The sequence below is a fragment of the Tasmannia lanceolata genome, unplaced genomic scaffold (assembly GCF_043159265.1).
Source record: "Tasmannia lanceolata isolate RefF3 unplaced genomic scaffold, GAP_Taslan_0.1 ptg000015l, whole genome shotgun sequence".
NCBI lineage: Eukaryota > Viridiplantae > Streptophyta > Magnoliopsida > Canellales > Winteraceae > Tasmannia > Tasmannia lanceolata.
This window is the reverse complement of record NW_027518692.1, coordinates 63,150,773-63,178,033: the sequence shown is the minus strand read 5'-3', so window position 1 is coordinate 63,178,033 and position 27,261 is coordinate 63,150,773. Positions and strand designations below refer to the sequence as shown.

Below are 27,261 nucleotides of genomic sequence, written 5' to 3'. Positions count from 1 at the left end.
ACAATCATCCACAAAAACAAGTTTCTTTTGAATATCAAAGTAAATATAGTTTTTTTTTTTTAAGTTTATCCAACACATTATGCGTGAATTGTTAGTCTTAAAGGCTTGTCAAAATGTTGTCACACCCTAATGAAGGATTCTTCCATTGTAAGTGAGAGAGAGAGAGAGGAAAGGAACATGCTCTTCTTCTAGAAAGATACAACCTTGTGAACCTTGACATTCCAAGATAAGGGGCTACCCGTTTTTCAATAATAAGACAGGTGAACCTTGACCTTCCAAGATAGGCTACCCCTTTTCTCACATTAAAAGTCATTGTAACGACATAACTTTTCCAAGGAAAACTGTCAAATTAGACGGGCGAATTCCTATATGGACTATTATTTCGCTGAAAAGTATGCATAATTGAAGAAGAAACTGAGTATTTCCACACAAAAATTAGGCTTTGCCACCCACATCGGTTTGTCCTATAGGCTGAAAAGGCAGAAAAATGATATGGGTGGCAATATAAATCCCTTTGAATGACGCGCTTCTGAGATCTTATATATAGTGACATCCCCATTGTTCTGATTACAGTCTCCTTTCTCCTCCTTCCCTCTACTAATTCCCTCTTCTACGTAGTTGGTATTTGAAAAAAACCAAGATCTTATACACAATGGCTGCTTGTAATGGTGTGCGTAGGATTAAGCTTGGGTCTCAGGGCCTTGAGGTTTCGGCACAAGGCCTTGGATGCATGGGCATGTCTGCTTTCTATGGGGCTCCCAAACCAGAGCCAGACATGATTGCTCTCATCCACCACGCAGTCCAAAGTGGTGTCACTTTGCTTGACACTTCGGACTTCTATGGCCCCTTCACCAACGAAGTCCTCGTCGGGAAGGTAGTTGCATATTTGTTATTTCATAGGGATTTCCTAAATTTTCTATTTCTTGTTATGAAAAATGGAATCCTGATTTGTTTCTTTTTGTAGGCGCTCAAGGGGATAAGGGAGAAGGTGGAGTTGGCTTCCAAGTTCGGGATCAGTTGGGCTGAAGATGGGCAGACCCCGATCATTCGTGGCGATCCCGCGTATGTCAGGGCTGCCTGTGAGGCCAGTTTGAAGAGGCTCGATGTGGATTGCATCGATCTCTATTACCAGCACCGAGTCGACACCAATGTTCCCATCGAAGTCACGGTATCTCTCTCTCTCTCTCTCTCTCTCTCTCTCTCTCTCTCTCTCTCTCTCTCTCTCGCACATACAGGAACTTATATTTGAATTTGGTATAGAATCAAAAGTTTTAGATATATCTGTTTCTTCATTCTGATTCATATATTTCAGTGAGATCTATCCTTTTTAATGGAGATTCCGTTGCTCTGTTTTTGGGTCTAAACACATGGAGATCACCTCTGATATACCAAGGGCTAGTTCGGTTGCAAGTAGTTACCACTTAGAGTAGTGGTGAAATAAAACCTAAGTAGTCTCAACCTTTTTTTTATAGTATGCAAAAAGTGGACCAACAAGGAGGAGACAAGCTAGGTAGTCTCCTACTAGTTTGAATGACAACATGCAACAAAACACTACTTGTAAATGACATAGCACTCCCAAAACTAGACCCAAGAGATCCATCCCTACTAAAGACGATATGGGCAATCAACACAAGCGCCATCCATGGTCCCAAGTGGTGCAGTCTAAAATAGGAACTGTTCTGAGTCGTCATGAGAATACCAAGATTAAACCAGCTAGCCCTGAATTCCCCCTACTGCAACCATCCAAACTTAAACTCGATAGCCTGAATATTAGGGGAAAGGGTAGTCCATGTTCTGAATTTCTAAGATGGGTGGCTTGAGGTTATGAAGCTTATCTATTGATTTCTAATATTAGTAGTTTGGGACTCACAGCTAGAGGAAGTGACCTTGGATTAGATACTCAGTAACCAATGGCTTCACAAGCAACATCGGATTCTCAAGGGGCTAAGAACCATTATCTCCTCCAAACCAGCACTCGCAACGAACAACCAAAAAATATCCTTGCACTAGACCAGGGAAAACAACGATTAGAAATAGATTTCAATTCATAAAATCTCATTTTAACATTACTCAAAATAGATCTCTCCCAAGTGGCAGAGAGCAACTTTAGAGCACTGTTTCTTTTCTTCCAGAAACGTTGACAGCGGTCAAAAACCAAGAAAAAAAAAACAGAAAAGTCCCTCTTCCTTATCTCTTTTCTGTATATCAAACACAAATCCCAGCACTCAAGAGTCAAAAACAGGTAGGACTTCTAAGATAGGATAGAAGTTAACAGTCCTTCTAGAATAAAACTCCTAACATGAAGCTGTTTTACAAAAAGAAATTAATTTTAAACACTAAAACTAATAAAATTATAGCAACTACTAAATCTGCTGCAGCATATGGACATGGATCTTTTTCTTTCCACCCATCGGTTTATAATGAACATCAGCAATCAGCCGTTGATCTTCATCCTATGAATAATCTCCAGCCTGTGGGTGTTCTGCAAGTCTAATGGTGTATTTAGGAAGTGGCCGGACAGCGGGATTTAGGACTGGTTCATGATCAAGTTGAACAGAATCGGATTTGTTCTTAGTTCTCAGCCTTTCACTACGTCTCACCTGTTTGGGATGATCCTACTGGTGCACGTAGCCTTTTGCAGTCCAATCAACAGAGTCATGGTGTACTGCATTAGTTTCCTCTATATCATGCTGCTATTTTGCTTTGCGTTTTCAAGCAATGATGGCATTGTTCATTTTCTAATCAATTTCTCTTTTGCACAAGATGGGAGAACTCAAGAAACTGGTTGAAGAAGGAAAAATAAAATATGTGGGGCTATCAGAGGCCTCTGCTTCGACAATCAGGAGAGCACATGCTGTTCACCCAATAACTGCAGTAGAGTTGGAGTGGTCCTTGTGGACAAGAGATATAGAAGAAGACATAGTACCTACTTGCAGGTGAGATTTATCTGCTGTAACTCTCCAAAACTTACTATGAAATTAGTATTTGGAACTTAGTTCTAACTTCTACTCCCTTTGTTATTCAGAGAACTTGGTATAGGAATTGTAGCATACAGTCCCCTGGGGAGGGGCTTCTTCACTTCAGGACCCAAAGTGACAGATAACTTGGAAGAAGGTGACATGCGAAAGGTATGAATTTCTAAGTATTTAATGTATGATGCATTATTTACAGCCTCATGTATCATGAGGTAAATGTCTTCAGAGCTCAACATAATGTGGGTTTTCTATTTCATGGTCTGTTATGCAATATAATGTGATATATTGATGGTATCCCTAAAATGTTTGTATCTATGGTGTGTGTAATGTGATGCTTTTCTGTTTGTCTATAGGATGTTATGCCACACGATGTGTTGCTAAATTGTTTATATTGTATTTTGTAGTATTTGCCTCGATTTCAAGGTGAGAATTTGGAGCACAATGCGCGCGTGTTTGAGCGTGTAAATGAAATGGCTACCAAGAAGGGATGCACCCCTTCACAACTTGCATTGGCTTGGGTTCACCACCAGGGAAATGACGTGTGCCCCATCCCAGGCACCACCAAGATCGCAAACTTCGATCAGAACATTGGAGCTCTATCTGTAAAGCTCACACCAAAAGAAATGGCTGAACTAGAATCCTTTGCTGCCTTTAAGGGCGATCGATATGCAGGGGAGAATCTTACTTGGAAGACATCGGAAACTCCGGCTCTAGAATCATGGAAAGGAGAGTGATCACCAGCGCTTTTTTGGTTTCTTTATAGGTTATATGATGTTGTTGTGTTGTTTCCTTTTTCTGGGATCAGTGCGCTCCTCTGGCTTGCTTTTTGTTTCTTGTAAGCCAAGAGTTTTAGTTTCACTTTCACTACTATATAATGAAGATGTAGAAGCATAAATAAGGCAGGACTCTTGGTCCTTTAATTTGATGTTGATAGTGGTTTGTTATTTTATCAGATAAATAAATGCATTTTTGTCATAAAAGTAGCCAATAATGTATTATTGTATCTGTCTTAGTAGGGAGTGATGTTAGGAATATTTGCCCTCCCTAGCCTTTTCTAGTTCAAAAATTAGGGGGCCTTACTTGGAGCCTACTGAAGGATGTTGGCTTTTCATATAGAAAAAGAGCCTACTTAATATTTGGAGCCTAATGTATTAAGATGTAGAAGCATAAATAAAGCAGAACTCTTGTTCTTTTAGTTTGATGTTGATGGTGCCATGCTGTCATGGTTTATCATTTTATCAGAGGAATAAATGCATTTTGTCATAAAAAATAGCCATTAATGTATTGCTGTGTACGTGGCCTACTGGGAGGTTAAGGTATCTAAGCTGTTTTATAAGAGTTTCTTTCAGGTAAATTTGGTGTTTAAGGTGAAATGAGGTTTATTTACAGGTGAAATGAGTAACATTGAGGTTAATTCGGAGAGAGTTAGGGTAGCAAGCTCTCTTGATCTCCTACAATGGATTAGTTTCTACATATCGTAAGTACAGAAAAAGACCCAGATGGGTCATGGTATTATTGAGCACTCACGATATACAAACTTATCAATACATGACAATACAGACATCAAAGTGACAGAAACAATGGTCATGCCACCTTATTCTAGTACATCCACATATGAACATATAAATGAAAAGGTAAAAGTAAAAACCACATCCCACACATAGAGGCTTCAGAAAATAAATTGTTGATGATCATTTTCCTTTCCATGAAGCCAGAGGTGGAGTCTCTGATTCCTTCCAAGTAAGACTCTTCCCTTGATATCTATCACCCTTAAAGCCATCTTCAGCAACTAAGGATTCCAATTCAACCATTTCTTCTGGTGTGAGCTTCACAGACAGAGCTCCAACGTTCAGGTTGAAGTTCGTGATCTTGGTGGTGCCCGGTATCGGACACACATCACTCCCCTGGTGGTGAACCCAAGCCAGAGCAAGCTGCGCAGCAGTGCACCCCTTCCTCCTAGCCATTTCATTCACCCTCTCAAATACACGTGCATTATGCTCCAGATTCTCGCCTTGATATCTCGGTAAATGCTATAAAATGCACCATAAATAATTCAGTAAGCACACCTATAGCAAAACCCATAAACATAAAAGTCACCTAAAGCCCGCAAAACTCATTGCAGAGTGAGGGTTCTCATTGTTTGATCATCTTGGTGTCAGATTAGGTAGCTACACTAAATTTAGTAGTTATGTTAGATTAGGATTATTCTATCCTTATCTCCTTCTGAAGTTATCATCTATTACTTGTTTATCCCTTTGAGGGATCTATATAAACAATCATTAAGGCTTTGTTGAAATTCATCCAAGATTAGTAAAATTCCCTTTATTTCACATGGTATCAGAGCAGGTCGATCTGATACCAAGATGATCCAACGACGAAATCTCTCACACTCATACTATGTATTGCATTGTACCAAATGCATAACATAGCATGGAGAAATAGTATTATCTAATTGTTAAGTTGAGCTCAAGGGTCTATTTTTTATGCCGCCCGAATTAGACCTTAATTCCAAATAAGAGTATATTTTAATTTAATTATTTGCAAGTAGGACATTAAGGCCTCTTTGGAAGATATTAATTATATCATTTCTAAAACTATACAAACATTATTTTCCAATAATCATATTTAACGTCAAAACCATTCTCATATAAGATTATACCAAGGAAATAGCTTTTAGAGGTATCAAGAGGCACAAAGTCACTGCCTTCAAATTTCATATAGTAATATAATGCATTCAATGTACCTTTCTGTGGTCACCTTCTTGAAGATTATCCACCATTTTAGGCCCTGCACCGAGGAAGCCCCTCCCAAGAGGGCTATATGCAACAATCCCTATACCAAGTTCTCTGAAATAGATATTAGAATTTAGTTTCAAACGCTAGTGTCTTTGTAAGCTTTGGAAATTTTTGGCAGATCAATGGTCTCACCTACAAGTGGGAATTACTTCCTCCTCTGCATCTCTTGTCCATAAAGACCACTCCAACTGAATAGCAGTTATTGGGTGAACAGCATATGCTCTCCTTATTGTTGAAGCAGAGGCCTCTGATAGCCCTATATATTTGATCTTTCTTTCTTCAACTAGTTTCTTGAGTTCTCCCATCTTGTGCAGAAGAGAGGAAAGGACAGAAAAAGAATCAGCCCACCAAGCCAAAGTTTAGTAGAACAAAGAGGTATAAGAATCATTTAGTAAGCTTCATAAACAAAAACAGCAAAGGAGAATCGAGACATCATAATAGGCTCATGCTTAACTTTCTTACTGTTGAGAAAATCAAATCCGATCCGATTGTGCACAAGGAAACGGAAAAGTAAAAACAAGAAGCAAACCACAAGATGCACACTGAGATTTTACGTGGTTTGGCCAAGATGCCTAAATCAACGGGCGAAAATACTATCCTCCAATATAAGAAAAGCAATATACAAGGATTACAATGGATTAACCCAGACCCACATACCCGCAACCCTTTCCTTGCCCTCTCACCCAAGATCCTACAAGAGAGTAATCCAAGAAAACCCAACAGAAAAACCTCGATAAGAAAAACTCCTTCTATCTCCATTTCTCTCTTCCTCACGTACACACAAGGGAAAATACCTCCTTTTTTATATCATTGTTTTTTACCAAAAACCTATAAAAATTTCTTTCCTATTTCCGTTTCCAACTAAACTTGGGAAACAAGGCAGCTCTCCCAACACTAACAAGACAGAGTTTATTGAGCCAAAATCAAGTTTCATTTCATTCAAATTGATATCAGGACGAATTAGAATTTGACAATAAAAATTCGAAGGCAGCAATAAAATAGAAAGTGAAAAACAGAGGAAAGAATTGGATCACAGTCACATAAACACTTTCATACCGTAATCTCGATCGGGACACTGGTATCAATGCGGTGCTGGTAATAGAGATCGATGCAATCCACATTGAGTCTCTTCAAGCTTGCCTCACAGCTAGCCCTGACATAGGCCGGATCGCCCCGGATAATCGGTGTCTTCCCGTCAGCTGCCCAACTGATACCGAACTTTGTCGCCAACTCCACCTTCTCCTTTACTCCCTTGAGAGCCTGACCACCGGAAAACCCAAAAATAAATCAAATCAGGACATGTTATTTTGCTGTTGTACACAAAGCTAGAAATGAGAAGTAGCAGAGAACAATAGACTCTGTCTGTATGAAACATTTCCACATGGTGACCCACATTTGGTTTAGTTGGTTTAGAGAATAAAAACCTCCCTCTTTAGGTTTTTTAAGTTAACCCAAATTAAGAATTTAAGATCAATTATTTGCCAGAGTTCTTGTGCATGGCAAGTGTTAGGCACCTTACCAGTACGCCAAAAGCTCCGGAGCTGATGAAACGCATTAGGCAAGGCCCTTTAAACCTGTCCCATGCCAGGCTGGGTCCCATCTAGTTCCATACCTAGGCTGGCCCCCGATCAGGACCGTAATAAAAAGACTTCAACCCCAATCTCCTATCTATAAAAAAAGAGGGGTTGCTTAATGGAAGCAACCCACATTGGGTTTTTCTCTGGGTGGTCCTTCATTTAGCATGACTAGCCCTAGATTCTATAGATCTGAGCATCAGAACTTGGATAGATTGGAAGATCTCTCCAGTGAACGGTTGGATCTCTAGATACTCCATATGATCATCATAGTTGAAGCTATGATTTGTTTTCCACATTAAGATTGAATTTAAGCTAACAGCGTCTTCTTCCTTCACTACCTTGCCAATGAGAACTTCGTTTGTGTAGGGGCCGTAGAAGTCAGAGGTGTCAAGAAAGGTAACACCACTTTCGATGGCGTGTCGAATGAGAGCGATCATATCTGGTTCTGGTTTGGGAGGCCCATAGAAGGCAGACATTCCCATACACCCAAGTCCTTGCGCTGACACTTCCAAGCCTTGAGAACCCAGCTTCATCCGGCGCACACCAGCACTGCCACGACAAACAGCCATTGTGCATCCGCTTCGCTTCCTGAAACTACTACCTATATCAGGAGAATAGAATGAAGGTATATGCATCTATCTGAAATTAAAAAAAAAAAAAAAAAAGCATATGAGGGTTGCAATGTATGTATCTACTAAAACAAAACAAGATGATCTCACAAAAACGTTCTCGTTTTTGAAATAGTAATTAGAAATTGGTGATTGCTATGTTTCGTTTTCGAACTGTGTAATTGACCAAGAGAGAAGCTTCTTTAACGTGTGTTTTTTTTTTTTTTTGTACATAAGTTGGGTTTGAACCTGAGAGACCTCAGGGTTGAAGAACGTAGTCTTTACCAATTGAGCTAGCTAGAGGCTCAAGCCAAGATAAGGGATCCAGTGCTTCTCTATCCCAAGAACGCTTAATTTCAGAGTTATAATGGGATCCAGTACATTTGTATTGATATGATTGCACCATGTATTGGTTCTTTAAGGTGTTTATGTTATAGGAAGTATTACATAGTTCTTATTGGTGCAATTGAGGGACATGCAACATAACTAGGGGAAATGAAGAACATAACCATAGCAATGCATTTGTTCTGCTAAAGAAACCAAGGATTAGACCAAAGAGCTCGCATCTCTGTGTCTTTTCCTGATTCTTTCCATGTTGCCTCTCTTCTCCTGCCATCGCCATTGTTGTCTGTCTCCAACTGCTGCCACCTCCACCACACGTAGAACTACTGCTTATCACAGTACGACCCCCAAACATGTTTGGGAGGCTACAAGATTTATTTGGACGACCGAGATGTGCAAGTGGGGCTGGAGAGAAGTGTCCTGCCATGAAGATTGCAGGTCTTGAGAATTGTGGTCCCGAATGGGGATTGTTGTTAGGGGGTGGGGATTGTTGTTGCAACCGACTGGGTTCTTAAGGAACAGCAAAGTAGATTAAAAAATATGTGAGAATCAGCATTTTGGTTATTTTATAAAAAAAGGGTAATTCGATGATTCATGGAAACAGGTAAATCGAGGAGCAATTTTTTATTTAGCCAATAAAATCGTAAAGAATAATACTCTCCTTGGTTGAAAGGTTACTAAATAATTCCTATCATGGTTTAAAGGTCCCATAGAAACCAGTAAAATCAATGCATGTCTGATTATCATATTATTTTAACTATATCAGAAAAGGAGGTCACTTAGTAGCAAGCAAGGAAGATACTTTGTGTCAGTTCAGCCACATTTCACCTTTCAAGTAAGGTCACTAAATAATATGCCTATGATGGCTTAAAGGTCCCATAGAAACCAGCTAAAATCAATGCATGTCTAATTATCATCAAAACTATATCAAAAAAAAAGGATGCCGCTTAGTAGCAAGGAAGGAAGATACTTTGTGTCAGTTCACCAACATTTCACCTTTCAAGAAAAGTCACTCGCACACGCAAGGAATGTGTATGGGTCGTGATAATTTTTTAAAACTATGATTATGTTTGTACCATAGATAATAGGAAAAGGTGGGTGGACATGGACAAGCCTACAAGTGTAAAGTTTAAAATCTTACATATATCTGGTGTAAATGTGTAAAGTTACATTTAAAATCTTACAAATGGAAAAACCTTATAATTTACATTTAGAATCTTACAAATGTAAAGTTTTCTTAAATTAACAAATAAGCTATAAATGTAGTGTAAATTTCTTGAGATCTTATATATCTAGTGTAAATGTCCTTGGAACCTGTATAATTTAATTTTCTCTAGACAATTGTGTGTTTATGTTATTTTGGGATGTGTTAGCGTCCATCGCAGAAGGCAATTAACAGATGTTATGCGATTAACATATGGGATGTTGCATGTGAAAGCAGCCACACCGTGAATGAAGACAAAATATACTGAAAAGTGAGCCGGTGTGGCTACTCTCACATGCAACAACCCATCCACGAAATGCCTCTGCAATGGACACTAACAAATCCCAAAATAACATAAATACGAATCGTTCGGATGGATCTATACATATTGATATGGATCTGTTAATATTGATATTGGTTGACACGGACATGTTATATAAATTTCATGTAGTGTCTTTGTTTCTTTTGGGTGGAGGTTCTTCTCCATTAAGAAACCAAAGAAACAAAGACATTATCAAGAAACCAAGAAACAAAGACATTAATCTGGCTTTCCTACCCAGTACCCACTTCACTAGAGATTAGTACAAGAGGAAGATCCCCACCTCCTATTTTTCCTTCTTTTGGGTGGAGGTTCTTCTCCATTAAGCTTCGGGTTGCCTTGCCTGCAACTCTTTACATAACTGTAGAATTCGAACCTGGATATTCCCCACCCAACAAACCTAAAAAAGAAAATATTCTCTAATGTTGCCATTAGATACTTTTCCATGTAAACGTAGTGCATATTTATCTTTTTATACAACAAAAGAGGCTTCTTTTCTTCCCAATATGTTTCTTTAGCCCTTTTTTAAGTAGTGAAGAAATGTATGTGGTATACGCTATGAAGCTTCTCCATAGGCCTTGTTTTACGACCATTTTACATCGAAAGAAGCATAGCCATAAAATCACAATTAACACTCAGTGTGGGGATTCTTCTGTTTATAGGAACAGAGATCAATAAGGAACTCCTCCCTCCTCCCTCCTCCCACCTCCCTCCTCCCATCAGTGTTCCAAACAACTTCAAAGAAAACAGAAGTGCCAAAGAGAGCCAAAACAGGGTTATAAGACTCCAGAAAACACCTAGAATATGTGAAACTCATGCTGTTGGAGAAAAATTATTGCATAAACATGCTCTGTTTTCGATAAAAAAAAATATTCTAAGAGTAACAGAAATCATATTTTTATAGGTTCGGAAACACCCTTCAAAAACCAATCAATAATAAAAGATCAATAAGGTGGGATTTAAATCTGTCAAAATAAATTTTATCTCAGCTAATTCATGTTCCGGAAACTATCTGAAAACGAAAAAAAAAAAAAGATACAAACCATAATTTAATGGCTTCCAACATCCGTACAAGCAATAATTTTAAAAAATCTAAAATTCTTCAATCCTTCAAATAAAACCCGAAAACCTCAATTTGAATCAATTTCCTCTGAAATCTCAAGGACAGAGAATAACACAGCCTAATCCATATTTTTTTGTATAGTAAAGCCTAATCCATATATCTTCATTTGATGTTCTCTACTGCCAGATTTAGCAGGCTTAGATGATAGAGGTGGAGCCCATATTCTCCTATCCGCTACAAACCAAGAAACAAAGACATTATCAAGAAATCCAAGAAGAGCTTCAAAGACGGAGCTTTCATCCTCTTTGAACCCATAGTATTGTACCGATCACTCTCTTTGGATTTCATATACTGCCAGATTTAGCAGGCTTAGATGAGAGAGGAAGAGCCTATAATCACTTAATATTGATATTGGTTGACAAGGACATGTTATATTGATACTTGGTGTATGATACATTCTCTAATGGCCTTAGCTACCTTCCATGACTTGGCACCTAGAATCCACTCCCACCCACTGCATCTTTTCAGAGGGATAACTAACCTCCCATTAATTTTTAAAAAAAGGGATCAATTAAAACACCATTTTTAGATATTGCGCATGAAAGCAATGCTGCCAATCAAAACTCATCTATTATTATGCATTCTCTCATCAATCCGCTCAAAGAAGACCACCTAAAGTCACCATTGAAAGTCTCATGACACAACAAAAGCTATTATCACTGAGGGAAATAAAAGACCAAAATTTAGAGCAATGTTACAATAGATTATCAGATGCCAACCACCCACTAAAAAGGCATGTTACTAATTTCATACCACAAATCAAGATATAAACAACAAATTCTATTTTATTTTATTTTTTTGATGGGTAAGCAAAAGAGGCCCATTTATAAGCAGTTTCAGAGTGGGAAGAAAATTGACAAAATTAATTCGAGTCATTGAATAAATGAAGACTGAAATTCACAACGCTTCCATTCCATTCATATGAAATTACAAATCTGATGGAACCCTACCAACAGTTACAAAATTTCTGGAAAAAAAAAAAAAAAGGTTAATCAAACTAAGAGGGGGGAAATAAACTAATCATCATCAGCAGGGACGGCCTTGGAAGAAGCAGAGGCACCAGCCTTCTTAGGCAACAAAAGATTGTGAATATTAGGCATAACTCCACCATTAGCAATCGTCACAGACCCAAGCAATTTTCCTAATTCTTCATCATTCCTCACAGCTAACTGTATATGCCGAGGCACAATCCGAGTCTTCTTGTTGTCTCTCGCTGCATTCCCCGCAAGTTCCAAAACCTAAAACCCACCAAAAAAATAAGTCAATAAAATAAACATCACAAAAAAATTAGAAAAAGAATAAAAGAGAAAACCCTAGAGAAAAATTACCTCTGCGGCAAGGTATTCGAGAACGGCTGCTAGGTATACCGGAGCTCCGGCACCAACACGGTCGGCGTATTTTCCGGCCTTAAGAAAGCGGGCGATTCTGCCGACGGGGAACTGAAGGCCGGCTTTGCTGCTTCTAGAAGTGGCCTTCTTTGAAGCTCCGGCACCGATAGCTTTTCCACGGCCTGCCATTGTCAAGATGCCGAGATTGAAAAAAATGTAGGTGTTTGCAAAGAAGTAGAAGGGGTCTTCGATGGGGATTTGTTTTGTTGTAGAGCTCGGAAACCCCAATTTATATATGTGTGTGAGGGAATTGTTGGCCAATCACAGACGAGTGCGCGGATAGCAATCTCTGGCCGTCAATTAACCTTTAATTGAACGGTCGGATGTGGTGTACGGATATGTCTCAGGATTTTGAAGTAAGAGACCGCTTTTGATCAATGAAAGGACGAAAATAGCCCGTTAGAGTGACGGAGTTGGACAATTGAAATGACGAAAATAGCCTTGTATCAAATAAATCCTGTTGAGGGGATATTGCCCCGTGGGTGCTTGGAGTGGCTCGGAGAGTAGCGGAATAGAAAGTCCAAAGGAAGGGAAAAGCATTTTGATTTGCTTAGAATTACCTCATAAAATTGTGTAATAGTGTTTAGTTGCGCAGCATATACTAAGGAGGAAAAGCATGGGGTGCCATTACCAATACTGACAGAGAGGAGAGAGAGAGCATCATTCCCTCAAAAATTAAACCATGATTCTTTGCTTTTGGAAGAAGGGAACAAGAAAGAAACAAGCAATTATTATATAAGAGACATCCAAGGGAATCAAAGGGAGTCCGATACATTTTGGCAACCAAAAGTGGAGTGGCATGCCAATTTCAAACCAAATTCCGACGGCTGCCAAGCTTGTGTGCAACCAAACGAAGCAGGGAAATGATATTTTTCCCACTCAGACGGATAAAATCCCCCCAACCTTAATGTTTTTCTTTGCCTTTAAAACTTAACGAATAACTTAAAGACCCGGGGGGGGGGGGGGGGGGGGAGGGGGGGATTTTATCATGCCCCCTCATGTGGACCCTCTTTTGGGTTTGGCCATTGCACCTGGACTTTTGCTATCAAGGAGGTTTTAACTCGGAACCTTTGGCTCTGATGCCATGCGAAAGTGAAACGACCAGTTTCTCCAAAAGCTTAAGCTGTTGGAGAAGGTGTTATTTATTGTTCTGTAATTTAGGTTCAGCCGGAAACCTTGGAACCGTCGTTGGTAAAATCCTTCAATTTTCCATCATTTCTCCACAATGGGTTGATAACAAGATGGATCCTTGTTTGGTTGAGCCGCATAGTTTCGAAGAAGATTAGTTCAATTTGTAGTCAACAGGGAAGAGATGAGCATTGGATTTGCCAGAAGTACCTTAGATAATAGCGGCCATTTCGATGGGGGCTTTTCATTGAAAGAACAACCAACTTAGATGAATTAAATGAATAAGACAAAATCTTTTGAAAAGTGAGCTTTTGTGGCTGTTCTCGCATGCAAAAGTCAATTGTGAAATGGCTTTCAGCAAATTTGCCTGGCAAATCCCAAGAAATATATATACATTTTAGTCTTTCTATATTCTCCTTAAGATAGACCATTTCTTCCTTATTCAAAGGGGGTTTAGCCTAAGAGGATTTTTCTACCAGCTTAGTCGAGAAGGATCTGCCGAGATTTGCTATAGAGAAATTCCTCAATTTCCTTTTCTTTCTCCGCAATGAGGATAATAATAGGAGAGACCTTGGGTTCGAAATTATAATTAAGGGATTTTTTATGATAAGTTCCTACTTGACAAAATAATTGCTTAATAGTCCCTAAGAAAAGCATATTATCATAACTGTCTTACTTTTAAAAAATAATTGCTTAAAAGGTCCCTAAAACTAACATAAGTGAACTTACTCCTTCAAAATTTTGAAAATGACAAATTTACCCTCCCAACTTTAATCCATTTTAGCCCATTTTCGATTTCCCTTCCAATATGTTTCGGAAAAAATAATTAGGAAATAGGGGGAAATAGTATCTCTTCCAATATTCTCGTCAAAAATCTTGTAAAATCCTTCAACAAGTTTGAAACGGAAAATACCTAAAATTTCTTACTTTATTTACACGTGAAGAAAAGATAACTCCAACCCGACCCTATTTAATTTTTATTAAGAGGGGTCTTCAATTTATTATGATATTCATCCAAATTAACCTAAATCATATAATTTAATTTGCAATGAAAAACTTTAATTGTTGAATGATTTTTTGTTAAAGGATTTTTGACGAAAATATTGGAAGAGATACTATTTTTGACTATTTCCTTTTCTTTTTTTTTTCCAAAAATACAAGAAGGGAAATTGAAAATGGGCTAAAAAGATTAAAGGCTGGGAGGGTAAATTTGCCATTTTAAAATTTTTAACGGAGTAAATTGACGGATGTTAGCTTTAGGGACTTTTAAGCAATTATTTTGTAGGACAATATGCTTTTCTTAGGACTATTAAGCAATTACTTTGCAAGTAGGGACTAATCAGCAAAAAACCCTAGAATTAAAAGAAAATTAAAACATATTCTCATTTTTTGTAATTTCCTTTTTCTCTTCATGTGAGAGAAAAGTCAAATAGTAAAAAAGATTGGCATTTGAAAAGGGAGATGATTTTTTCACCCCCATTGTATGATTATGCGCCACCTGTAACGTGAATTGTGATAGACTGTAACTCTTTTTGTATGTCAAATCACGTTAACCGTGGGGCGCACAATCATTCAGGGGGGTGAAAAAATCATCTCCCTTTGAAAATTTTACAGCCGGAATTGTGTAGATAGCAAATGGTAACCAAACAATACTAAGAAAATGAAAGCGAGTATTTCCTCTCTTAATGGAGGACATTTGCTGAGCAATTTGTGAATCCGAAATCCATATTTTCCAAATTTCATATTTATAAATATTGGCGAGTATTCAAATTTCAAGTCCAATGTTTCCAAATCTAAAATCTCTTCTCTTGGCTACCTTCGGATTTGGATTTGAAATCTCACAAATCCAAGACAATCCCTAGTTGGTTTGTCTTAATAATGGATGGCCATATAAAATATTCGGTTGGTTTGGCCACTCTTCTTTACAGCATTGTTTTCTTTTCTTTGTTAACAGCACCTATTAGAGAACACTACAACTACCAACACCACTATTTCTTCATTGAACATAAACACAAGCTCAAATTCTGTCAAATATTGAACAAGCTGTTGATACAGCCAATGCATTTCTTGTAAAGATATTGTGGGAGAACGGCAAGGAGGGTGAGAGAGGAAGAGAATTAAGAAGGGCAAGAGTGAGGAGAGGCTGACATGAGGCTAAAAAACAGGCAATAGAAACACTCTACTTAAAAACATTTTCCTTTCCTATGTTTCAGCCACTCCAGACCATCTTCTCACCCCTGCCCTCTCAATTCTCTTCCGATGTTTCAGCGATTCCATACCATCTTCTCACCCCTGCCCTCTCAACTCTCTTCCTCATCACTCTCCCTGCCCCTCTCACACCACTCGGTAAACTACTCCTCCATGAAGACAAATTTCCTGGCTTCCAAACAAGGCCTACGGGATCATTTGGGTACAAATATAACTCAGGGAAATAGATTTTTGCGGAAAATTAAAATCAGAAATCTAAGTTAACAAATGGTGAAGGTTGGAGCATGCAGCTCAAAAAACATAGCTCAAAACAAACTGCAATTTGGGCCTTTCCAAAATGGCAGTCTACGGTCTAGAACGGCCCAATTTGCAATATGGCTTTATAAACAAATGAGCCTTCAAGTGGTTACTAGATTTGCCAATTCCAAATTGTTTTCACCTCCTGGACTACTTTGTCAAAGTTTTAAGCAGTCACTCTCCAAAGAATTCTACTAGGAAGACACTTGACTGCCCCCGGACACTAACATTGCAATTTTGCTATTCTATTATATAATACTTCACAGATTAGAACACTTACATTTCAGTTTTAACACATTCATCTCAAAATTCTTGTCCATTTAGAAGCCAAGGATTTGCAGTTCAAGAAACACCATAACTCTTCATCTCTTAATACACTCACAGTCATGAATCAACAGCATGGTTGCTGGAAACCGTTTTCCACACATGACAAAGTTTTTTTTTTTTTTTTTAATTGTACACATGGCAATGTTACATCAAAGAATAGTTGATTTTAGTACAAAAATCAGAGAATTGCAATAGTGGCTTCAGACTAAGACGCAGACATAGCAACTGTACCAACTATAGAACAATTCTTAAAATAAACTAGTGATGCCAAAACTTCTATATGAAAACAACAGGGGACCCTTGCCTTCGACTTTCTAGCAGAAACAAAGTTAACACCGAGAACGATAGGCAATTTAAGCTAACCTCGAACAGCATGAATGAAGAACCAAAGTAGGGGAGTGAGAAATAGAAGCCCCTGATAGAAGTTAAAAAAATGTATGCACATGCACAACATATAAATATTTATACACATCAACAGAACAAGCTTTAATCATTCAAAAACCGATTTAAGCACAAGTGTTACATTCTCTCCAAAAAGAAAACAAAATTTGAAAATAAATCTTGCTCTAATCAACCATACATTTGTAAATGAAGTACAAGATTCTGTATTGAATAAAAAATGTATACATATGTTGTCAGCACTAACAAACAATGCAAACTACATAACCTAATCAGTTTTTACTACTCATGCCAAAGTAAAATTGTACGAAATTCTAGATCAGTGCTTTCTATGGTGATTTTGACTTTAACTCGTGATTATGATACTGTATGTTCTCATAATTCTGCACCGCTTTGTATTCTAAATGCATCTGTAGCAAATACTACTATTAGAAGTCATACAGTTTTTTTTCCTTTTTCCTTTTTCTTTTGCTACGTCTGGACCTGTGTTTTTGGGTCTCTTATATTTAGTATGTAAGCTGAGATTAAACCCCTTGAGCATGTTGCAGCATTTGGATCATAACCATTAGAACAAAGCCTTAACAATGTTGTTAATCTGGCTTTCCTACCCAGTACCCACTTCACTAGAGAATAGTACAAGAGGAAGATCCCCACCTCCTATTTTTCCTTCTTTTGGGTGGAGGTTCTTCTCCATTAAGCTTCGGGTTGCCTTGCCTGCAACTCTTTACATAACTGTAGAATTCGAACCTGGATATTCCCCACCCAACAAACCTAAAAAAGAAAATATTCTCTAATGTTGCCATTAGATACTTTTCCATGTAAATGTAGTGTATATTTATCTTTTTATACAACAAAAGAGGCTTCTTTTCTTCCCAATATGTTTCTTTAGTCCTTTTTTTAGTAGTGAAGAAATGTATGTGGTATACGCTATGAAGCTTCTCCATAGGCCTTGTTTTACGACCATTTTACATCGAAAGAAGCATAGCCATAAAATCACAATTAACACTCAGTGTGGGGATTCTTCTGTTTATAGGAACAGAGATCAATAAGGAACTCCTCCCACCTCCCTCCTCCCATCAGTGTTCCAAACAACTTCAAAGAAAACAGAAGTGCCAAAGAGAGCCAAAACAGGGTTATAAGACTCCAGAAAACACCTAGAATATGTGAAACTCAAGATGTTGGAGAAAAATTATTGCATAAACATGCTCTGTTTTCGATAAAAAAAATATATTCTAAGAGTAACAGAAATCATATTTTTATAGGTTCCGAAACACCCTTCAAAAACCAATCAATAAGGTGGGATTTAAATCTGTCAAAATAAATTTTATCTCAGCTAATTCATGTTCCGGAAACTATCTGAAAACGGAAAAAAAAAAAAAAGATACAAACCATAATTTAATGGCTTCCAACATCCGTACAAGCACTAATTTTAAAAAATCTAAAATTCTTCAATCCTTCAAATAAAACCCGAAAACCTCAATTTGAATCAATTTCCTCTGAAATCTCAAGGACAGAGAATAACACAGCCTAATCCAATAAAATTGTTCACCCGAACTAGATGGTACCCACTAATGACATAAAATGTGTGAGTCAAAGAAGGGATCAAAGGGGCCCACTTTTGATCGTAGAGCCCAACAACTAACCTTTGGACTCTATCAAAATCCTTCATCTTGCCCAAAGCACCGATTGGTGTTTAAAAAAGCGGATGCGGATCAAAATGCGGCAAAAAAAATCCTTGTTGACTCGGCGTGGACGCAGCCAAGAACGCAATTGACATGATTGAGTACTCGGTTGGCGCAGTCATAACTCAAGAGAGTCAAAAGAGTTTTTATTGACTCTGTAGGGCAAAACAAGGAATGTGGGCAAGAGAAAATGGAGTCGACTGGGGGGAGTCCATGATGACACGGGAGAGTTTTAGAACTATGGCACCAATAGCCAATTAAATACATCCATTAATTATATCATGCTTAATAAGAGGGGGTGACAAAAGGAAGTTTTGAGTTATTTGATTCCCCTCCACATCCCACCCAACCCCCCCCCCCCCCCCCCCCCCACACACACACACACACACACAGTCATTTGATTGATGTAATTTTTTATTATGTTTCCTTTCTTTGCCTAATCTTGTATTGCCAGGGTCCTTCTCGGTCCTTGTCCTTCTTTAATGAAATTTATTTGCCATTTAAAAAAAAAAAGTTGATAGCTCTTATTACATCTCTACCAAGGTGATAGGTCTCTCACTATTACATCTCTACCAAGGTGATAGGTCTCTCACTATTGCATGGGTCGAAATCCTTCGAGAGTTTAAATTCGTCTCTCACTATTGGAGAGATATCTATATCAGCAAGGAGCAGGCTCAGGTTATCAATAGCGGGAGGGTTCCGCCAGAGATAGGAAAGAGGAAATTGAACTTTGACGGTTCAAAGTTTGGGGAACCCAGGTTCAGCTGAGTTGGTGGCCTTATTAGAGATGGTCAGGGGGCGACGTCATTGGCTTATTCGGAGCCGTTGGGGATGGCGGATTAAAATGAGATAGAGGTTAGAATGGTTCTTCAAGGAATTCGTCTCATCGAGCCAAGCCTTTTTTATAGTCTCATAGTTGAGGGTGACTCCCTCGATGTCACTAGGTACTCCAGGGGTCTTCCCCTCACCCTTTGAGATTGCTCATTGGATCAATGAGATCTCGGATCGGGTAGCAAGATCGTCAATTTCCTTCAAGCATGTCAAAAGATCTGAAAATTCAGAAGCGAGTAGACTTGCCAAACAGGGGGTAGCTGGGGAGAAGCTAGAAATTTTTTATTGTCTTCCTCCCTGAGTGGGTCGTATCCTAAGAATCTGTCTCCTATGTACTAACCATCTTAGCAGCCAAAGTTTTCTCCCCATTTCTTATATAATATCATTCAATATATATATATATATATATATATATATATATATATATATATATATATAGAGAGAGAGAGAGAGAGAGAGAGAGAGGAAATTGTTTCTGTGCAGCTGCACATATAAGCTTATATGTGCATGGCTCACAAACCATGGTGTGTGTGTGTGTGTGGGGGGGGGGGGGCACCTTTTTTGGGGGATCCAAAGCATTCATTTGGAAGGCCCTTCCATGGATAGGGTGTGTACCAAAAATCAGCCCTATAGGATCATCCTAACCCTGCCATTTGTGGAGGGAAAAAATGGGCAAAAACAGTGTGTCCATTTTCCCCTCCACCTTTGATTGGATTAGGATGATCCTATGGGGTTGATTTTTGGTACACACCCTATCCATGGAAGGACCTTCCAAATGAATGGTTTGGATCCCTCCAAAAATGTGGCCCCCCCATGGTTTGTGGCAGCCATGCACAGATAAGCTATATGTGCAGCTGCACACAAACCATTTCCTCATATATATATATATATGAAGCTAAACTCCAAATCACAAACTACAACAAAGGTCTCATCATCTTTATAGCCAGTAGCATAAACCATCAGCAATACTCACGTGATTAATTCACAATGAAGTAAACCAAAATTTAGTAATTTACTAGAATCACATAAATAAAATAACAGTCTAAACAACAAAGTGAAAGATTCAAAATTTGGGGAAACACCAATGAAATACTCGAACCTACGTTCTTCTCTCAAACATAAACTAAAAAACACACAAATACTTAACTAAAGATCACGCCACCATTACCTCAGAGAAACTTACAAATGCGATGACTTAAGCGCATCAAAGATCAAATCCATCTGCTCTTTAATTAAATCGGAACGCTGCCTGTAAACATCCATCTCAATCATATGCAGTTTCTTCCATCTCTCTTCTAACCTCTTTGCATCTGCACTCTCAATCAAATTCAGACCTTTCTTCAGAATACTCTCATTATACGATGACATATTCAAATTCCTACTGAGCTGAGAGTAAAGAAATCCATTATGTACTACGTCATCCGCGTCCTTGGGGCTCTCCGATTTAGGCAAAGTGAAAGACTTCTCTGTAGTATTTTGATTTCTTGAATTACCAGCCTTCACACCACCACTAGCCTTCATATCTACAAGTTCCAAATCACCCCCATTAGCTTCCGTCATTTCGTCTTCATCTTTAACATCCGCATTACTGCCCCATAACCTTTTAGAGAGATCGTAGGCCATTTTCTCATGGGGCTCAGTGAAATTCACTACTTTCCCCTTGGCCCCTCTCTTCAAATTGGTCTCATACCTCTTCTTCAACCTTGATATTTTTTCGGTTATCTGACGTTTGCTAACTTCAATATGCAATGATTCCTTGATAAAACTATGGAAACCTTCCTTGTCAGCTGTTGGGTTGGAGCCTTTCTTGATGTATTCAACCATGCCCTTCAAAATTGCAATCTCATCTTCCTCGCTCCACAGCCTCTGGAATAACTGCTTCTTGAGAGGCTCATCTTCCTTGTTGAATAACTGCTTCTTGAGAGGCTCATCTTCCTTGTTGAGTCTCTCATTTGAAGCCTTCCGCCTCTTTGAATCATTGCCGATCTTGCTGGTCTCCAAGGAACGCTTTGCTGCAGGCTTCTTGGACTTGGTTACGTCGTCTAGGGGCTTGGAGTTGATGGGCTTTATGTTGGGGTCGGCAGCACGAGCTGCGCGGTGGCTATCAGGCTTCTGTGGAGATGAGTCAGACTCGGAATCGGATTCGGATTCGGACTCGCCGGATTCGGATTTGGATTGTTCTTTGGGTTGGGAAGGTTTGATGCTGTGGGTTTCATCAGAGGATTCTTCTTCGTCTTCTTCATCAGAGGGTTTTTCTTGGGGTTTGGGAGGAGGAGGAGAGCTAGTTTCCTCTTCTTCTTCTTCCTCGGAACCAGATGTTGAAGAAAAGGAAGGAGGGGGGTTCGGAACGGTGGTGGGGCGTTTGGGAGGCATTTTCTTGTTGCGGAGGAGAAGAACGAGAGAGAGATCAGACGGGTGATCAAAGTCCGATTTGCACTGTATTTACTTGTATCATTTATAGCTAGGGTTAGGGTTTCCAACGGAGGACGGTAAAATCATATTTGGCAACACAACTAGAGATGGTCATTGTGGTGGTTGTGCTTCCACTTGGAACGTGTTTTAACTTTATTTTGGTAAAAATCTAAGGGTGATGATTTTTTCACCCCGTGTCTTTAACGCTTTTTTATGCCAAATCACGTTAAGAGTGGGGCGCATAATCCCTACAGGGAGTGAAAAAATCATTTCCCTCGTCTAAATATGGCATTATCGGCATTTAGGGTGACGGCGTTTTCATGTTTGGTTGGCCAGATCAAAACAGCGTTTTAAACGGCAAACAAAGGTATTGTGTGTTTGGTTGCAAATGCCCCAAAACGAAGTTTTAGTGGTAAAATGACAAAAAAGAGCATTGTTTAGTTGGCCTGAATGTAACTCAACTACTCTCTCATTAGGTTCTTCTTCTCAACGGCCGGATTTGAAGGATTTGACAGACGAGTGGAGGCGCTGAGGCAGTGAGGCGTGAAAGGGTTTACAACTTTGCAAAGTAGATGAAGAAAGTAAGAAACTAGGATTTCTTTTAATTCTTTTGTCTTTAAAAAATCAAAATTAAGAGATCATATAATGATATCAGAAGCCCCTTGTTTTGAATTAAATATTAACAATTTAACAAATTTGTGTCCTCAAGAATGATATTAACACCCCCACTTTTTTGGTATTTGACGTAACGCATAAAATCGCACGCATATATGTAAAATTGGGTTTTTGGTAAGGGCAAACATGTAAAAACCCACAGCCCAAAAACTCCGTTCAAAACGGCATTTTGCAAATGAACCTCCCTCCCTCCGTTTGCAAAACGCCAACAGTGCTTCAAACTGCGTTTCAAACGATGGTTGCGCACCCAAACACTCCCAAACGGCCGTTTGGCTCCAAAACGGTGTTTCAAACGCCAAACGGTGTTTTAAACGGTACGCCAAACACGCACTTAGTTGGACACATGGTTGCCATTCCGATCAACAGACCTGTTCACATACGTAAGGCATAAGTAGGACCCATTGACCAAATAAGGCAATAAGTTTTTTTTTTCTTTGATGAATGTCAAACTCAAGGACGCCCTTGCAAAAACAAGCAACAAGGACGCCTGCATTAGTCTATATAAAAGTGCATTTACTGACGAGGACCAATGGGGCGAACTTGTAGACGGTTTTTTTTTTTTGCAATGGTGACCTTCAGTGTATCATTCCTCTTAATTTTAAAGGAATTTAAAAGGGAAATGATAAATGTGCCCCTTTTCATCACATGGGACACCCAACTGCAGTGTACCTGGCAATCAAATTCGTTGAATCCTTCTGAAGTGAAGTACATCAGCCCCTCTGCATTCATTGATACACTACTTTCGGGCTCTACTTAATTGGTTGATTGAAGTGAGAGAGAGTTGCCTATTTTGGGCTCTCCCTTGATTGGCTGGGAGATATTCTCATAATAAGCCAGTGGCTTCTGGCTTGCCTTCTGGACCGGGAAGGATCCCCCTAGGATTCCCTGTGAGGACCGGCCATGTTTCCTGCTTCAGCTGATTGAATAATTATACTCTATTTTCCAGCTTTCTTGGAGTAGTTGACTTCAAAAATTGACCGTGACGACTAGCACTAGGTGTGTCTTTTAGGGTTTCTACCTTCTAGAGCTACCTTGGGTTAGATGTGGAACTACCCCTTTACCCCTGGACACGTGCCAACTAGACCTAGCAAACTGGTAACCCATGCAGGTACGGGTACAACCCGTGCGGGTACGGATAAGAAATACTAGTGTGGGTACGGGTAGCCTTTTATGAACTCGGAACCCACCCGGGCAGGTATGGGTATACTCGCGGGTAAACCGGCAAATTTAAAGAAGAAATTATATATATATTTACCAAAAGAGATTATATGATGAATGGGTGTACGAACACATTAAGGTGGTACGATGGATGTACAAGCCTTGATATTTAATCCAACAACAGCTTCTTAACAAGTCAGCTACTGTTGGATCAAATATCAAGGATGGGATGATGAGTACATGTTTATACGCCCATTCATCATACAAATTTTCATTTACTTTAACAAGTGTTTGTTTTGGTATAACCACAGATACCGGTCACATAGTTTAATTGCTTTGACTTGTTTTGTTAGCCCACCTACATAGTCTATTTTTTACTATTTAGTGTTTAAGCTTTAAGAATAAAAATTTGAAAACCGAATGGCGGGTAACCCGCAAGCACCAACGCCCGACCCAAACCCACCCACGGGTCACAGTTATGGGTATTTTTTTTCGCGGGTAATGAAATTGGTACCGGTACCCCTGCGGGCCGGGTGTACCAGCGGGTACGTGTCCCATTTTGCCAGGTCTAGTGCCAACTCTCAATTGGGTGACTATTTTTACCCTCATCGATACAGATATCTCATGACGAAGATCCGAAAGTTGCTATTAAGGAAGAGACATTAGAAAGCCATCAAAGATTGAACTCCAAATGCCTAAGTCAAAAAGGACAAAAGATAAAAACTGAGGTCTAGGCTTTAGTGAAAGCAAACAACGTGGGCCCCACTCGTTTTTGATCGACCAGCTAGAAAATGTCAACCCATATAATAATTCATAAATCCATTTATGTACGGAAATGAGTCTTTGATCATTTTTGGAGAGAGAGAGAGAGAGAGATGAGTAGGGCTGCAACTCGGGTCGGGCGGGTCGGGTTTTGAAGAACCCAACCCAACCCGAGAAATATCTCGGGTCGGGTCGGGTCGGGTTTTTTTCCGGAAAACCCACGAGACCCAAACCCGGCCCTACCCATGATAAATCTCGGGTCGGGTCGGGTCGGGTCGGGTTTTTTCACGTTGACGCAATTTTTTAAGGAAAACTCTTGTTTGGCAAGGCAACTTCCTTTCTAGAATGGACAAGCAATCATTTTCACCAAAAGAACTTAAAAATTAAACATGAAATATTTCTTTTACGGGCTCACATTGAGGAAAAATCAACAATGAGTTATGGAAAGTTGGGCAAAGATAAGAGATTAATAATGAGTCTATTCTTCAATGACACAAAGAAGATGACCATAAAAAACAAAAAATGAACGAAATTGCAGGCTATGCAATGAAATTAAACATACTAGATGTCTTGACTCACTCGCTGTCATAGTATCATGGCTGATTTTTAGAAACCCAATTCCGATTTTAAATGCTTTCGGATGTGGAGTGACACTCCTCGGCTGTACTATCTACGGATACGTGAGACACAATCTCTCTCAGAAACTGCCAGGAACCCCTCGAAAACGGATGGAGATGCTCCTGCTTGTAAATGTTAAATTAGATGATTAAGGTTTAAAGGCACAATAATATGGTTTTAATTGCTGTAAAGAGTGAGCTAATGTAATGGAACTGCTCTTCTAATATAGGGAAAGCATTTGAGCTGAGGATTGCTTTCTATTTCCTTCCATTTGATTAGTTGAAAGGTTCTTTGCCATGACATTTTGATTGGTAGATATTTATCAGAATTTTCACATAGCATGCCAACATCATAATTTAATACTGAATAAGAAACTATGTTAGGAATTGGATTTGAGAGATGACATAGTAACCAAGATATCAACTCTTGATTCAATTTTTCTGAGCAAAGATCTCAACTTTTTGTACAAAGGTTGCATGCTGAAATGTGGGTCTTTTGTCAAATGTTATACCGTCTACTAAGCAAGGAGCCAGAAGTTCTTCTGCCATCTAGTGCTGATGAGGTATCCACCAATGCCCTTGCTCTGTTTTCTAACACCCAATGTCAGACATTTTGCATTATTGATGCATTGCTCCACGAAATCCTCATTGCTGCTCTTGAAGAAACTGCAAAACAACAAGAAAATCTCAACAACATTTGATCTAAAATGCTTCAACAATCTTTCCCTTCTATTTATGGGTGGATGGACAGAGAAGCCACAGATCAAGATCTAATTATAATGAAAAGTGAAACAAATGCTTTTACCAATTGATTAGAGAAGGCTTCTTCTGACCCAAGACCAAAACAGAAGCTTCAAGTTTCTTGACTTGGCTGATGACAGTGGTTAATGTGGGTCCTTGGATAACCAGAGCTTCAACTTCCACCTGATGGATTAAAAAACCCACACAGGAAGTAAACAAAGTTATCAAAATGGGAATAGAATAATAGTAAAGGGTCAATGAACTTATCAATTTTTTGATGTGATAAGAAGGAAAACCATTCAAGACAAGAGATCTAGGAGAAATTGATTAGAAATGTGGTTCTTACTAGTCCTTAAACCAGAACACAAAATGAGAATACAAAAACCCATCTGAAAATGTGGGCATTTTTTTTTTGAACAAAAAGAGAATCTAGTAAGAAAGTAGAAGATGGCCCAAAAAAAAGAAAAAAATCCAGTATCCCCTTGTGTTTTCCATTCTGTTTACATTACCTCTGGTTTGAAGGCCTTGCAAAGAGATCCAAGAGAGTTGGCAAGGTGAGGTGAAGAGTCAGAGGAGAGGGGGTTTCTTTGAGATTTGTGAGGTGGAATGATGTGAAGAAGAGTAAGGAGATCTCCCTTGTTAATCACATGTGAGAGTGCCCACATCATGGCATCTTTAGCACTTGTAGATCGATCTATCAAAGATAGAAATGAAATCAAAGACAGTAGATCAATGGTGAAGAAATCAAAATCATTGAGAGAAAAGAGATAAGAAACAAGGCTCGATCGTGTGAGGCTCCATCCTTGATTCTCTACTTCTCTTGAAACAATGAAACCCTAGTACCAAAGTGGGAAAAGATAAAACGAAGATGGAAAGAGGCCCTGGTTTGGAAAGAGTCCTGTTTTTGGCTTTTACATATTATAAAGCTTAAGTATCTCGGGTCGGGTCGGGTCAGGCCCCTTCAAACCCGGCTCGACCCGAGATTCATGCGGGCTTTGTGTTTCTAAACCCGGCTCGACCCAAGACCCAAGAAACATCAACCCGACCCAGGCTATTTTCGGGTCGGGTCGATGCGGGTCGGGTAAAACCCGGCTCAAGTTGCAGCCCTAGAGATGAGTCTTTGCTCATCAATTATCTCAATCATGTCCACGTATCTAAAGTGTACGCCATCACCTGAATGTAAATTTAGTTACAGCGATGCATCGACGTATGAACAAGTTTAATATATTAATTAAATATTTCACGCACTTCAGTCGTACAAGTCAGGATGGCCGAGTGGTCTAAGGCGCCAGACTCAAGTTCTGGTCCTCGAGAGAGGGCGTGGGTTCAAATCCCACTTCTGACACAATCATTTTTTGTAATTTTTAATAATTGTTAAAGAAAAATAAGCGAGACCTCATTCGATACTATCTGTGTTGTAGCTTGTTTTTTTGTCCTGCAGTTGTGGCAAAGCCTATTTATTTGACAACTTGGGGTTCCTTTTCAATGGATCTTTCTCAGTGGGCTAAACAATTTGGACGTTCATGATCAGCAAAACAAGCCACATGTACAATAGGGGGGGGGTCCTTGTCTCTCTCTCTTTTTTATCATTTATCATGGCCTTATGACTATGAACTATTGCACTACCTCGGGTAACTCTACTTCGAACTTAGATGGTAATTAGATCCCAACAATCTTCTTTTTTCTGTACAAG

The 27,261-nt window shown here is 39.1% G+C and overlaps 5 protein-coding genes and 1 non-coding gene across 7 annotated transcripts; 2 read left to right on the top strand and 4 right to left on the bottom strand.

Moving 5' to 3' along the window:
* The first annotated feature begins 548 nt into the window (after positions 1-548).
* Positions 549-4,170, top strand: LOC143892957 (putative aldo-keto reductase 4). The gene is made up of 5 exons (XM_077397880.1): positions 549-874; positions 965-1,168; positions 2,764-2,936; positions 3,026-3,128; positions 3,380-4,170. The coding sequence occupies exons 1-5, from the start codon at positions 653-655 to the stop codon at positions 3,707-3,709; spliced, it is 1,032 nt and encodes a 343-aa protein (XP_077253995.1). The 5' UTR covers positions 549-652; the 3' UTR covers positions 3,710-4,170.
* A 287-nt stretch (positions 4,171-4,457) lies between these two features.
* On the bottom strand, positions 4,458-8,933 carry LOC143846496 (putative aldo-keto reductase 2). The gene is made up of 6 exons (XM_077354935.1): positions 8,465-8,933; positions 7,686-7,935; positions 6,827-7,030; positions 5,903-6,075; positions 5,719-5,821; positions 4,458-5,005 (listed from the first exon to the last, which is right to left on the bottom strand). The coding sequence occupies exons 1-6, from the start codon at positions 8,722-8,724 to the stop codon at positions 4,667-4,669; spliced, it is 1,329 nt and encodes a 442-aa protein (XP_077211050.1). The 5' UTR covers positions 8,725-8,933; the 3' UTR covers positions 4,458-4,666.
* A 2,890-nt stretch (positions 8,934-11,823) lies between these two features.
* On the bottom strand, positions 11,824-12,533 carry LOC143846495 (putative histone H2A.3). Its single transcript, XM_077354934.1, has 2 exons — positions 12,272-12,533; positions 11,824-12,181 (listed from the first exon to the last, which is right to left on the bottom strand). Exons 1-2 carry the CDS (start codon positions 12,458-12,460, stop codon positions 11,960-11,962), a joined length of 411 nt encoding a protein of 136 aa, XP_077211049.1. The 5' UTR covers positions 12,461-12,533; the 3' UTR covers positions 11,824-11,959.
* Positions 12,534-20,196: 7,663 nt separating this feature from the next.
* Positions 20,197-21,741, bottom strand: LOC143846494 (GLABROUS1 enhancer-binding protein-like). The gene has a single exon (XM_077354933.1). The coding sequence runs from the start codon at positions 21,574-21,576 to the stop codon at positions 20,383-20,385; it is 1,194 nt and encodes a 397-aa protein (XP_077211048.1). The 5' UTR covers positions 21,577-21,741; the 3' UTR covers positions 20,197-20,382.
* Positions 21,742-24,586: 2,845 nt separating this feature from the next.
* Positions 24,587-26,665, bottom strand: LOC143846493 (uncharacterized). Of its 2 annotated transcripts, XM_077354932.1 has the most exons (4): positions 26,078-26,665; positions 25,633-25,751; positions 25,340-25,493; positions 24,587-24,950 (listed from the first exon to the last, which is right to left on the bottom strand). In XM_077354932.1, exons 1-3 carry the CDS (start codon positions 26,234-26,236, stop codon positions 25,346-25,348), a joined length of 426 nt encoding a protein of 141 aa, XP_077211047.1. In that variant the 5' UTR covers positions 26,237-26,665; the 3' UTR covers positions 24,587-24,950; positions 25,340-25,345. The 2 variants fall into 2 exon arrangements, with proteins under 2 accessions (XP_077211047.1, XP_077211046.1); XM_077354931.1 differs by lacking the exon at positions 24,587-24,950 and having other exon boundaries at positions 25,184-25,493; positions 26,078-26,659.
* Positions 26,666-26,829: 164 nt separating this feature from the next.
* TRNAL-CAA (transfer RNA leucine (anticodon CAA)) lies at positions 26,830-26,913 on the top strand. The gene has a single exon. It is a non-coding gene; the product is annotated as a tRNA-Leu (tRNA).
* Positions 26,914-27,261: the final 348 nt, after the last annotated feature.